The sequence below is a fragment of the Anguilla rostrata genome, chromosome 1 (genome assembly GCF_018555375.3).
Source record: "Anguilla rostrata isolate EN2019 chromosome 1, ASM1855537v3, whole genome shotgun sequence".
NCBI lineage: Eukaryota > Metazoa > Chordata > Actinopteri > Anguilliformes > Anguillidae > Anguilla > Anguilla rostrata.
The window spans coordinates 21,209,548-21,223,656 of record NC_057933.1 but is presented as its reverse complement, the minus strand read 5'-3'; the positions used below and the strand labels follow the sequence as shown (position 1 = coordinate 21,223,656).

Genomic DNA, 14,109 nt, shown 5'->3' with positions numbered 1-14,109 from the left:
TTACGATTAGATAATATCAGGATCACGTCAGGAGTGTTTACCAATAGCCATTGCATTGGAGGCTGATGTGCGTTTGATAAAACCGCGGTAATGGGGGTCCTTAAGGCTGGTCTTTTTAGGGAGTCTTGAAAATATACATTTGGGAATTTGGCTTAGGCCTACGCATTGTTCATGTTCTTAAAACAGTAATTTTTCGTAATTATTTTCGTAAAAGTCGTGTATAGAGGCCAATGTGCGATAATTATTTGTGACTCCGACACTGAGAAATAGCTTAACCCTCCTGTTATGTTGCGGGTCAAATTGACCCTTTTTAAAGTTTGAAAATCTAGGAAAAATACTTAAAATTATTTTTTCAGTATGAAACTTCTTCTACTGGCCTTAATTAGTGTAGTCAACATTTTAAATGAAAATGGTTCATTTCATGTATTTGCAAACCCCCCCCCCCTGTATGGGGATTGACCCGGGAACATTTTTGCTGTACCTAAAAAATGAACAGAACAGGAGGGTTAAGGTGTAGTGGGGGTAGGCTACATTTCTGTTGTTTAGGGAACACATTAAATCAAGTAGACCTAAATGAATGTTATATTTGGATACTAATAAGTAGACTACTTTTTTACAAGCAAAAGGGTAAAAAAGAATTATTTCTAGTTAGCTAGCAGTGACAAGCTTGACAACCTTTATAGGCACTTTTTCATTCTTTTTTTCTGAGAGTGGAAGCCAAAATCTGCAAACATCTGTAGGTATAAAATGTAGCCACAGGATGGCGCCCTTATCACTGAAATGGCGTCATCAACTCGACACTTCTTGAGAACACACTAGCCCCTCAGTTTTCGCCGGGCGCGGTGGCGTGCGCCTGTAATCCAAGCTACTGGGAGGCTGAGGCTGGCGGATTGCTTGAGCTCAGGGGTTCTGAGCTGCAGCGGACTATGTCGATCGGGTGTCCTTGCTAAGTTCGGTATCGATATGGTGCTCCTGGGGGAGCCCGGGACCACCAGGTCGCCTAAGGAGGGGTGAACCGGCCCAGGTCGGAAACGGAGCAGGTCAAAGCCCCCGTGCCGCTCAGTAGTGGGATCGCGCCTGTGAATAGACGTTGCAGTGCAGCCTGGGCAATATAGTGGGACTCAGTCTTTTTGGCAATTCCAATTCTGAAAATTACTATTTCAAGTATTGAACCAAAGATAATCCATTCGAGTCATGAAAAAGTTATATTAATATTAATTGTGTAAACAATGTAGGCCTATTGTGGCATCTTCCGCGGGTTGTCCAGTGCAAGGATAAATTGCCCCCTAATGGTTGAAGCGTACCCCGGTATTTCTTGTATGGGTTATAGTACAGAAGCGCCAATGGGAGGTGCTAGAGTGAATCTTGAAATGTGGTTGCAGTCGGCAAATAATTATTAGGAAAACCTACACACTATCGGCTACTGGGACCCATGAGCCCTTAGAAAAGCATAAAATGAATAGGCCTAATGGAAAACGAATACATTGGCTCGCAATTGTCATTGTGTCGTGTTAAATGTTTGTTAATTGTGCCTATTAGTCGTTTTGTGGCACAGCTCTTAACACCTAAGCTCTTAACGACTAAGAGTAGGCTAGAGTATTTACATTGAGTGCGCAATGACGTTTACCGTCCACTTCCGAATGTCCAAAGGTGTGTGTTTACAGATTTATGATGTAAAGTGCACTGTATGCCGGGGTATTGGTTACGGTTGTCTGGTTACTGCTTAAACGAGAGCAAGTACATTGACACATTTAACAAAACATAGCCTAAAGAGGCCTATATCGAAAAAACAACTAATTAAATTGATACGCAAAGCCCGCGGTGGGTATTGGCATGAAAGCCAATAAATCTCAATTAAGCTACAAGCTGTAAGACAGAAAACCGAAATGACAACTTTATAATGGAAAGCGTAGCGGATATCATTAAATATGGACAGGTAGGCCTACACGAAAATCGCAGGCACAATCGAAATAGATCTGGACATGGTCTCAGCAACACTCTCAGAGCCAGAGGTGAGACATCATAACGTTCAAACTGATGAGTGACCTATTGTTTTTTTATGTCGTGAGTTTGGATACTAAAGAATCCCAGTATATGTTGTCCTTTTCTTTACATTTGCGTTAGGCTAATAAGCCTATTACCTATTTGAACTCTTAGCGAACATATGTCTAGCCTACTGTTTGACATGTATGCCACGAATATTTATTTTCCTGAAAAACAGTGCACAAATTCGATTAGGCTAACGATAACGTGGATATAAATATAGCCATCTAACTAAGCTTCAAGAGAAAGAAAGTCCATTACTTTTCGATACTGTCGCGGAGATAAAAGGATAATGTTACAATTTGCCAGCCGCAGAAGCGGGTCAGAGTTGAGGCGTGCCCGGTTGCTAAGGAGACGGCTGTAACACGGTGAGTTTTTGACTGTTGTCACCTTAGCTAGCTAAGTTGGCTAACTAGCTAACTACTCTAAGGATTTTAGTTTTAGGTGCGCCTTACGATGTAAACGTAATGTATGATTTAAATCTGCATATTATGGGCAAACTGCATGTGTATGCAGCGCCGATGACTGCACTGAGGAATGGATGGTAAGTAAACGTGAAGTCAGTGTTTGAGTTCTAAGTTACATATAGACTAGCTAACTGCAATGGTTGCTAAAATACTTTCCAGCTTAATGATTTTCTCTTTAGTGTGCTTCTGTGCAGCCGGCGAGGTATTTTTTTTGTGTGACCAGATGTTTTCCATGGCTTACAATATCAAATTAGATGTTAATTTGCTTCAGTTTTTGGATAATTTCGTAGTAATAAGCAAAATATCCATCTTAACGTTAGCTTGCTAGCTAGGCCTACACAAGTAGCTACGATTTGAAAAAAGATACCAAGCTGCTGTACTGAGTACCAACATTGACTTAATGCGCTGTTTTCTTGATATCGTTTAGATTACAAAATAATCAAGAAAATCGGAGAAGGGACGTTTTCCGAGGTGGTGAAAACTCAAAGCTTGAAAGATGGGAAATACTATGCATGTAAAACGATGAAGCAGCCAATAGACAGGTGATTCTAATTGTATTTCTTTCACATGTTTTAATTATGTGATGAGGCTACTCGCTAAAAAAAAAAAAAACTCAAGACGGTGGTGCGTCAGCATCCTTTATGTGTACGATGGGAACGCCTGAAACTCGAGCTGGCCAGACCCACACTTGCGAGGCGTGTTCTTTTCCGGCCTCACGGATGACATCATGCCCTGCTAGTGACCTTTGGGGCAGGTTGAGGTCAGCCTTTACTTAACCCTAACAACGCCCTCACTCGGCCTGCTTGTAAAATAAAAAACACTGCTTTTAATAAAAAAGACAGATTTTGTGCAATTGTTTACTGCTTGCTGGGCCAGAGCAAAGTTTCATTTTGTGTTGTCTCCCAGCTTGGAGCAGGCGAACAACATGCGGGAGGTGCAGGCTATGAAGAGGCTCAGCCCCCATCCCAATATCATTCAGTTGCACGAAATTGTTTTGTGAGTAAGATGGATTTCTGACTTTATAAGATTTTTTTGTACATTTTAATTGAAAAAAGTGGACAAAATCAGTTGTTTTAAATAGCCAGCACTATCACAAACTAATGGGTGTTATCGTCGAGACAATTTAATGTAGTTTTTGACAGGTAAAAGTGCTATTAGTAGCTCTATAACAATAAATAAAAACAAATCCATGTGCACTCAAAAGGCCAGGGTATATTCCTGTGAATCTCTTTTCCAGCGATGAAGAAACAGGATCTCTGTCTTTGATATGTGAACTGATGGAAATGAACATCTATGAGTTAATACGTGGTATGTATATGCAATGGCATATTTGTCTAAATGCCTGTTCAGAAGTGAACCTACTTGGATTCAATGTGTAATTAACTAAAGTGTAAAATAGTAGGCTACCTTAAGGTTTTAAGAGTTTTTTAATTTGATTGAAATGACTAATTGCATTTCCAGGATTTGTCGTAGTAAAGTTTAAATTCAGCAGTTAGGAAGTAATGTAGTGAGTTATGGTCATATTACAGTAGAATACAAACACCTACCCCGACCTTGCCCATACCTGCTATCCCAACATAAGGAATGTTTAAAAATACCGTCCCAACAGATACAAAATGTTTCTTATTGTGTTGATCTAAAATGTTTCTTGTTTCTCTCAGAATTAGTGTTGTTTGACATTTAATATATTAATTATGTGCATCACTTTTGCAAAAGAAGCATAATCATCAATATAAATACATTTTTTGATGTTCCAAAGTGGATATCATATATACCATATAATTTCCCAAGCCATTTATTTGCATTTGTTTAAAGTACTTTATTAATATTCTGTATTGTCTTCACTAAAATGATCCAAAAAGATTAATTTAGTTATTACCTAATGGATAACTCAAGACAAAGTCACTAAACATCAGAAATTTGGATATAGAATTCTCTGTCCTCTCATGAGTGAGTTCAAGCATCATTACTGTACATTGTAGGGTGATGGTGCATGCAATCGGGCCATAGCTCTAGCCTTTCTACTGCCCTAGGCAAAATTGGAGACCTGGGGAGAGACATAGCAATTGCGTATTGGGGGAACTGGTGCATATGTATAAAGCTTCTCAGAGTGAATATTTATTGTTAAGTGAGCAGGAATTGTAATGTGTGAATGTACTCCTACTTCTGTAAGAGAGTGAGAACTTTATGAATATTTGTTAGCCTGAAAAGCACGCCTCACTTGGGATGCATTTAAAATAACTCCACTAGGGGGAGTACTTGTATCTCTAACTGCCTTAGATGGTGCGATAAGCAGAGAACCATGAGTTGGCACTGCTTTCACACTGCTTCCATTCAAGGTCCTTCTGTGATATTAGTGGGCATGTGACTAAGTTTCCTCTTGATACAGGATGTTTGCCCTACATTAATAGATTTATTGCACGCCATTGTACATTGTACACAAATAATCTAATTGTGTGGGCAGTCAAGTCCTGTACTGTGTACTGGATAGAGTACTGCCCCATGTTCATAGCCTAATATTCGTTGGACTAAAAAGAATAAAAAAGTCTCACTAAACCACAATGACGGGCGTACACAATTTCACTCCCTCAGGGCAGTGCCATGTTTCTATGACCTCATAACCACAGTGTAGTAAAAAGCGTGGTTTGTAATACAATCTACTGTCTCTCTGTAGTTACACTCTGAAAAGTGTGGGCAGTTTTGGGGAAACGATGGCCTGTAGAGAAGCTGCATAATTGTCAGATAAATTGGCCGTCACCTGTGCCACAATGGAGCCACAGTTATCACTGCAGTGAAATATCAACATCTATTGATTTCCAAAGCTGGTTATCATGGCCAAATGCATAGAAATGGCACTCAAAGGAAAGGAAGTCTGATTAGAGAAATTAGGAACTCGGCTTTTTGCTGATGGCGAGGTTATTATTCACTTTTTAATTACACGCCTGAGAAGTTTTGTTTGTTTCCCTGGCGTCGCCGCGGATGGGCTCCTGTACCCAGGTGTGCTGCCTGCGCTGGCATCAGGAATTACACAACAGTATATTTTTAGCTCAGCAGACACTGCCGCCTCCCACTCTGCATTGGTTACGTCTCATGCCCATTAGCGCGCTCGGTATTAGCGAACCCGTTTAAGGCTGAGCATTTTGCTATCAGTATACCCATTAAGATGTGGAGCCAACAATGCTCTGCTCACAAATGGGCTGTTGCCATTGAAAATCCGCTGTCTACCATCTATTTCAACAACCTTGAACAACTACGGTGTTATGACTCACGCGTCACGGAATAGATCCATTTTCTAGAGCGGTGGTCATGGTGGGCTGCAGCGTCTGTTGGATTTCATTTTTACCTTGAAATCGGTAGCCTCTTTCAGACCCAAGACTAAGTGCTAAGTGCCAATTAAAACCAGCAGGCACTGCAGCCCACGGTGCAGAACCACTGCTGTAGAGATAGAACTGTAAAGCATTATAACGGAGGACTGTGTGGCCTGAGTCCATGTACAATTATTATGGAATTGATCGCTTACATTTCGGATAACTCAAAGATGTTGCTTCTCTTAAATGTTATTAGCCTGGCTTTATGTTCAAGTTAATCGTACATTATTCTCAATTGCTGTGCTGTTGGCTATTCTGTTCTTGTGTTATTTTTGTTCCTTGTAATATGCATTTAATTTATTTGGTCCTGTCTGTCTGTATTGCTCTTGATAAGATTGTCTATTATTATAATAAGTTAAAAATACATTTTTGTACCCTCTATAGTGTTCTGGTCATATTGCATTCCATAATGCAGTGTTGATGTTTAACTGTTTTCTGTGCAGGGAGACAGTATCCTTTACCAGAGAGTAAAGTCAAGCACTACATGTACCAGCTGTGCAAGTCACTGGATCACATGCATAGGTAGGCATGGCCATTCACAAGGTAAGATAGGTGTGAGTTGTTCAACAAAGGTGACATCCTGTAAAGACAGATATAGCGTACATATGTTTGTAGTCTAAATTGTGGTCTAAGGCAGTTGGCAGTTGACATTTGCATTTGCAGTGACTATAAACAAACATTATGCCAGAGGCAGAGATACCCAAAACAAAATCCTTTAATTTTAAAGAAGTCATTGAGGACTTCAAAGAGCTGTAGGCTGTCAGTCGGCAGTTTTTGGCTTGTTGCTTCACAGCAGCATAATGAATGGGTGACATCTAATAAACTATTTTTATCTCTGAGCAATGCAGTATCAGAAACGGTTTCTGCTTTCTGCTGGGTTTCCCATGGAAACAACTGTAAAGATAAACAATTTCAGCTATGAATGAATCAACCAGCAAGTAGCAGAGGCATGCAGTTGTGTTTTATTGAGACTGTAATACTGTAGAATTTTATCAGCAAGAACATTAGTTAGCCACCAATATATTAAACATCTCAATTTCCCTGGCCTGTTTGCACTTTGTTCATGGGTCACTGGTAATTGAATTAAACAATATGCGTGAGCGTGTGCACATTCCAGAATTTATCAACAGATTGTTGTATTCATTTTTAAAATGTTCTTTACTTTACCATCTTGTTTCAGCAATGGGATCTTCCACCGAGACGTCAAGCCAGAAAACATTCTGATTAGGGTAAGTTGGAACATATGCTGCATGCTGTCATAGAGCAGCGTGGCTTTCCACAGCGCAGTGCACCGGTGTGTGACGTTTGGAAAGGGAACACGTTGCATCATGGGACCTAACGCATTGAACAGGGAAACTCGGTCCCAGAGCCAGTCCCACGGATGGCCGAGTCTGTCCCCAGGTGGTCATTTTGTCATCCGTTTACCCTCGAGCTAAAAAGATGACATTTTGGCTCTGTGCGTGTCTGCCTCCGCCTCCGCCTCACAGGGATGCAGTCACAATTTTACCACAGAGATCAAGCTTTCATCAAAGGAAGAGGGTCCCCAATTTCTGCTTATGCTTGTTTTTTGTACCCTCAAAGCCTGCATTGTCACATGTCAATGACATGTCATGACATGTAGCGTATCAAGATCTGCCTATTACCACCTAAGGAACACTGCTAAGATCCAGCACTTCCTCTCTTTAAACAATGCTGAGAAGCGGATTCATGTATGTGTTTATTCTAGGCTAGATTGCTGCAATGCTCTCTGGCTGTCCAAACAGTACTCTTTGCAATTTGCAACTTATTAAACACACAGCAGCCAGAATATTGACCAGAACTAGGGAGATCAGAGCACATTACCCCAGCCCTTGCATCCATTGATTGGCTACCTATGAAATTTAGAGTAGATTTTAAAGTACTCCTGCTGACTTACAAATCACTTCAGTCTAGCCCCATCATGTCTTTGCAACCTTCTCACACCTCATGTTCCCAAATGTGTTCTCTGTTCCTAAGAAGCAGGACATCTTGTGGTCTCAAAGATTAATTAGACAGTAGGTGGCCTTTTCATATAAAGCCCCTCTGCTGTGGAATAGTCTATCAGCCCATGTCAGGGAAGCAGTCAGTCCCCACATTAAAACAACACTTAAAACTCACTTTTTTCTCTTGTGTTCTTATAAAATATAAATTTCCTGTGTTTTTATGCTGTGTTTTTGCATGCTTGTTTTTAAACTTCACCTAACTATATTTGCATTTTTTCTTTAATCGTTTTGTACTGTGTATTGTGAACTCTGGGTGAAATGTGCTTTAAATTCCAATAAACCTAAACTTAAAAACTTAGCATGTCAAAACATATCAGTCGTGTGCTGTGTCTAGCCAGTAATACTGGCAGTGCCTGCGGAGATGGTGTCTGGCTTGTACAGCAGTGACGGCTTGCCAAAGTCATTACCACATTTAAAAAGAAAGCATAGCCAACATAAAAAATCACAATGAAGAGCGAGAATGGGCAGGTGTTCATCATTGTCTGAACCACTGCAAGGCCCAATCGACGAGTGACACGGCTTTGTCGTCTCCACAGCAGGACGTCCTGAAGCTGGCGGACTTTGGCTCCTGCAGGAGCATGTACTCCAAGCCCCCCCACACGGAGTACATCTCCACCCGCTGGTACCGCGCGCCCGAGTGCCTGCTCACCGACGGGTACTACTCGCACAAGATGGACATGTGGAGCGCGGGGTGCGTCTTCTATGAGATCATCAGGTAGCTCCCCGCCGAGGCTCCGTTTTACTCGAAACATCTCCCAGTGTCTCACTAGTCCCTCGCTTTAACCCACCAGCATAAGGTCTTCATGGGTTTCCCCTAAAACAGGGCACTCCATTCTAGGGATGGGGGGGGGGCAGGGGGGTGGGTTGGGGTTGTTACTTAGCCTGGCCTGCAAGTTACTTTCACACTTCACCCAGGAAACCGTGTTCACCACTTTGCAATGTGGGGACTGGGGAAAGGAAGTCTCGGCTGATAAATGGACGAGTGATTCTTAATGGAAGTGAAATGTACGGGCCAAACAAAAGCCGGGGTGCCCGATTGGTGCCGTCTGACCCACGCAACCCCTCATGGCATCCCAAAGGCTTTTCCCTTCTTTCTTTTCAGTCCCCTTCCAAAGCTCCGTCGGCTTTCTGTAGACGTTCAGTGCGACGGCTCGGGGAGAGAGAGCCCACTGTTAGTCGCCAAGCGATCGACCGGCAGCGCAACAACACCGCTGGGCACCGAAACAAGCATTCCTTTGACAAAACTCCCCTGTCCCTCCGCGGTGTCTCCCCTTACGTAACTGACAGTTGTGGGGCCGGGTGGGGGGTATTCCTCTTAACCAATTATATTTCATGTGATGGGACATCCTTTCGGAAAGGGCTAGGGACTTTTCGTGTTTTAGAGCTGGGGTCCCCAGTCTTATCTAGAAAGGGCCAGTGTGGGTGCACACACCTGATTCTACTAATCAAGGTGCTTAGCAAAGACTCTAGTGGTTGATTAGTAGAATCAGGTGTGTGCACCCACACTGGCCCTTTCTGGATAAGACTGGGGACCCCAGCTCTAAAACATGAAAAGCATGTAATCATGAAAAATTAACAGCTTGTTAAAATTCTGGGGTTTCAGTTGAGGTTGGAATGAAAACCAACATACACAGTGGTCCCCCAGGACCAAGTTTGAGAACCACTGGTGTAGTACATTTCACTTGCAGTACACATTTAAGCCAATCATTTTTGTTAATTCTGCAATAAAACAGTTTCCTTGCCGATGTCACCTATAATCACATTCCTTTGTCCTGTAGCCTCAATCCTCTGTTCCCAGGCTCCAACGAGCTGGATCAAGTGTCCAAAATCCACGACATTCTGGGCACACCGGAACCCAGTCTCCTTCAGAAATTTAAGCAGTAAGCCAAGCGTTTTATCCTGACCTCATTAGGTAGTCATTACTGCTTTCGTAGATGCCAATTTTACGATGTGGAGCGGCTCACATATAGGTGTTCACAGGAGATAATGTTCGATCTTTGCTACAAGCTTATGAGCTCCATATCGTTTTCCTCCACAGGTCACGGGCGATGCGTTTCGACTTCCCTCCCCGGAAGGGCTGTGGCATCTCCCAGCTGATCCCGCACTGCTCGTCCGTGAATCTGTCGCTGCTCTACCAGATGCTGGAGTACGACCCGGAGCAGCGCATCGGCGCTAAGTCGGCGCTGCAGCACCCCTGCTTCCGAGAGCTGAGGTGAGTCCATCGAACGCATTTGGATTGGGTAACGCACTCTGAGGCTGTTACCCAATTCCAATCATACTTCTATGAGTCATCCTCCCTAATTACAGCCCAAGACTCTTACAACTGCTACACATTACTATAGTGCAGCAAGTCATTGTTTGTCCATTACAGCAAGAAAATCTCCTTGCTATACGTTAGCTTTTCAATATAACATACAACTCATCCTGCCAGTACATACTGCAAAACTGCGTCATCTATCCATCATCTACATGATTATACTTGATAGAGGGGACACGTATTCACCTATTGGGGATATACAAGGAGTAAGGTTCAATCTATACCCACATTGTAACTACTGAGTAATAATCTTGTTCTTTTTTTTGAAAGGGTGGGGAGTGCTTTGCTATATCCAGGTTATGGTGCTGACAGGAATGATGTGCTGGAAATGATCACTGATAGTGAAATGTGAATTAATAGTCCACATGCATGGCTTGGTGATTTTGAGATGCAAAAGATGGCGATTTGTGGCCAGTGTTAAGAGGCCTCAATCTGTTAAGAGAGCACAGCTTGTTAAAGGGTTAATGTTGCAGAGATGCACCGGTCTTTAACTTATTTGGACGGTTGGTTATACCCACTGTGCTCTATCAGCCCATTCACATAGAGTAAAAGATCACTTAATCTGCGCAGCACTGATCCAGAAACCCAGCTTTAAGGTTAAAGCAAGCGGCACACACTCATTAGTCTTCATAACACAGGCACGCCTCAGTCGAAGGCTACCGTCAGCCATCCAGATGATAATGATTAGTGAATCCACACAGCCCATGAAGGAACAGGCAGAGACTGAGTAGCCTGAAGACATATGGGTTAGACTCCAATGATTCAGAGGGATTTGAATTTACTCAAACATTATCAGGGTGATCCATCCTAAACATTGGTGCAGGGAAAAAAACAGCTGGTTTTAAAGATTCTGTCATGAAGTACATTTACACATATTGTAATAAAGCATTTTTTCCTTCAAAAAAATACAAATAAAAAATAATAAATTAAAATATGAAACCACATTTTCATGTTTTTCCATTGTGCAAAGTGCATTTTTAAAAATAATACATTTCTCAAACATTTGCATACGTAGATCTCTCATCTCTTAATTTTCCGGGATTCATCCAAGTTCGACAAGCAAACAATACTGGACACATGAAAGAAAAACATATTCATCAGATAGACTACAGACCGAATTAGAACCGCTTTGCTAGTTGGAATGGTTGTGGGAAGGGAGCCTCAAATAAGGGGAGTGAGACCACCAATTATTTCAGTTAAAACCCATCTCTGAACTGTTTGTTACAATCAGTCATTTCAAATAAGTGAGCCTCATTACTATAATGAAAATGAACAACTGCAAACACATGTCTGTTGCAAATGTATTCTAGTACGACGATACCAAAGATGATAATCTAAAGTATAAAGGAATCAGATGCTAGTGGATTAGCCCGTCAGAATTTGGCAAACTAGTCAATCTGTAAAAACACCAAAACCGGGTTTCAGATTATCAGTTCAAAGGACACTTCACTACCACCTCTATTTCTTGTTGATTGGCTGCCCCTATATGGTGGCCCATATACATGGTGGCATACAGGTAACCCATCAGCTCTCTTGACTCTTAAGGTTGATGGAGAAGAGAGTTTCAACTCTGCGGAGGACCGTAGAGGGGTCACAGACAACTGGGACTCCCAACTCTGTGGACCACCTGTGGCGCATTGCAAGGCAGGGCCGAAGACAGGTGAGGCAGCCACTCCACAAGGGGGCACTGCACTTAAGAGTTTAGACAGGGCCCACAGGGAGACAAATGTCAGGGCATGTTACTGCGGGAGTTTGCATGTTCTCCCAGTGTCCGCGTGGGTTTCCTCCCACTGTCTTGTTTGTCAAATCACTGACTGTCACACAGTTGTAAGAAGGTAGTCTGGAAAAGCAATTTGAGCCATAATTTAAACAGTTGAGAATCGGAACTGTTACAAGCTGCTGATTTTTGTGGCTGGGTAACAGAAATCATAGCCATTTTGCAACGCAAGTAATATATTTTGTGTAATCTGTAGCCTGAATGTTCTCAAGCTGTGTTGAACTGACAGCGAGGTACCTGTACATTTGAGGAAGGGGTAACTTGGAATCCTCTTGTTTTCCCGGCAGCACGCTAAGCACGTCGCAGAGCCCCTTATCAGACGCAACGCCCCCCTATATCCGGGTGAATTGCCGAAGCTGAACATGGTGCTCCCTCCGGCCAAACTCTCCTCATACCCAATCACCTCCCTCCCAGCTCTCACCATCAGTCACCACGGATCCCTCCCCACCATCCCGCCCAAGAAATGCCACTCGCAGCTGCCCAAGGTGAATATACGGGAATAAATAACTGAAACCTCATTTCCAGACTATTTCTCCAGGCTGCTGAGCTCTGAATACAAGAAAGGTCAACTTTGCGGTTTCTTTAATCTGGATGGAAGGGCTCAGTATAGAGAGATGGCAGCAGTGTAGCATAATGGGCAAGGAGTTGGTCTTTTAACCTGAAGGTCGCAGGTTCGATTCCCCGGTAGGACATTGCCGTTGTACGCTTGAACAAGGCACTTAACCTGCATTGCTTCAGTATATATCCAGCTGTATAATTGTATACAATGTAAAATGCTATGTAAAAAAAGTTGTGTAAATCGCTCTGGATTAGAGTGTCTGCTAAATGCCTGTAATATAATATAAAATTATGTTATATTACAGGAAAGAGAGCGAGAAAGCACCGCCTTGGTCATTGTTAAACATAAGGAAATTAAGGCCCAATTGAAATCATTGCTTCCCATTGTAAATTCCTTGCTGTGGTAAACAATTTCCAGAAATATGATCTAAAATTGTAATCCCCCCCGCCTTCTGCTCCCCGCAGCCCAGAGATGAGGCCCATCGTCAGGGTTTCAAGGGCTACCACATACCCCCCCTCCAGAGGAAGCGCGGGGGCTACTGAGCACCAGAGGAAGAGCACCGCCCCACACCTCTGGGGGAACTTACTACAATCGCTGTCCCTAGCTGTGCATTCTGACCAGTAACATGAATAAAAACATTTTACAGCGTGACTAACCCTGGACCCTCCCCCTTAAAAGACTTTCAGAAGCAGTACCGGAGGAGAACTGCACCGGCAGGAGAGCACGCTTAAGTAAGTTTTCAGGGAGAAGTTTGTAGATGCCCCATGAACCACACAGGCAGTAATTTCTAATAGCAGATCACAAAACGACCCCAAACCTAATTATGCCACCCATAGGATAGTCACTGGAACCTTGAACCTTGAACTGGAATGAGCCTCAAGCAATTATGTTAACTTTTAATCCAGCCATGAGTCCAGTTGTTTTTATACAACTAATGTCTCTTATTTGAGGTTTAAAAAGCAGGACTGTTTAATTTAAAATAAATAAAGTTGTTAACCCAGAATACCCACTTGGGTGTGGTAGTCTATACCAGTTTGGCTTTGATATGCAATTCAAACCTTGCAGGAACAAGAGGAACGCTGGGATATTTGCTCCTGGCTTTGAACTTTAAAGTGACATAATTACCTTTATGTATGCGTTTAGAGAGCAACCACAAGTTATATGCGGTATTCACAAAACCAGCATCCCAGAACACAATTTCAAAAGTAATATGAGAAAAACAATTTCGAAAGGTCATTACAAATAACATTTCTTGCCGTTTTCATGTTCTCAAATAACCAGTGTATTCTGCTGCCTTTTATACAGCTATAGTCCTGCAGTGACGTTAACACATTTAACTCCTAGCTGGTACTCTTCCAAGGGTGTCATTTCCCTTCATGTTCCAGCCTGACCTTTCAAGTTAGCATCACAGCAAAATAGTTATTTTATTTTCGTGGACAGGCATATATATCTGCTGTTTATGAATTCAGTGATCAAGTACAGAGATTCACTGCAAGATTGAGCTTCCTCGAGCTTATGAATGAACTGCATTAAAACAGTTTCTTCCCTGCTGTTGTA

General features: G+C 42.4%; 1 protein-coding gene across 7 annotated transcripts; it reads left to right on the top strand.

Annotated features, from left to right (window-relative positions):
• The first annotated feature begins 1,601 nt into the window (after positions 1 to 1,601).
• Positions 1,602 to 13,555, top strand: LOC135251857 (MAPK/MAK/MRK overlapping kinase-like). Of its 7 annotated transcripts, XM_064329741.1 has the most exons (13): positions 1,994 to 2,012; positions 2,353 to 2,411; positions 2,938 to 3,052; positions 3,417 to 3,506; positions 3,748 to 3,818; positions 6,322 to 6,400; positions 7,059 to 7,107; positions 8,436 to 8,614; positions 9,678 to 9,779; positions 9,938 to 10,111; positions 11,762 to 11,876; positions 12,281 to 12,478; positions 13,017 to 13,555. In XM_064329741.1, exons 3-13 carry the CDS (start codon positions 3,033 to 3,035, stop codon positions 13,092 to 13,094), a joined length of 1,155 nt encoding a protein of 384 aa, XP_064185811.1. In that variant the 5' UTR covers positions 1,994 to 2,012; positions 2,353 to 2,411; positions 2,938 to 3,032; the 3' UTR covers positions 13,095 to 13,555. The 7 variants fall into 7 exon arrangements, with proteins under 7 accessions (XP_064185776.1, XP_064185768.1, XP_064185811.1 ...); XM_064329706.1 differs by lacking the exons at positions 1,994 to 2,012; positions 2,353 to 2,411 and adding an exon at positions 1,602 to 1,650; XM_064329698.1 differs by lacking the exon at positions 2,353 to 2,411 and having other exon boundaries at positions 1,746 to 2,012.
• The last annotated feature ends 554 nt before the right edge of the window (positions 13,556 to 14,109 follow it).

What these genes read in the sequence shown, in the direction of transcription:
- LOC135251857 (XM_064329698.1), top strand. Translation starts at nt 1,901, where the DNA reads ATGGAAAGCGTAGCGGATATCATTAAATATGGACAGGTAGGCCTACAC. An exon ending in ATGAAGCAGCCAATAGACAG is followed by an intron (nt 3,053 to 3,416) that starts GTGATTCTAATT and finishes GTTGTCTCCCAG; the next exon opens with CTTGGAGCAGGCGAACAACA. An exon ending in TCACTGGATCACATGCATAG is followed by an intron (nt 6,401 to 7,058) that starts GTAGGCATGGCC and finishes ATCTTGTTTCAG; the next exon opens with CAATGGGATCTTCCACCGAG.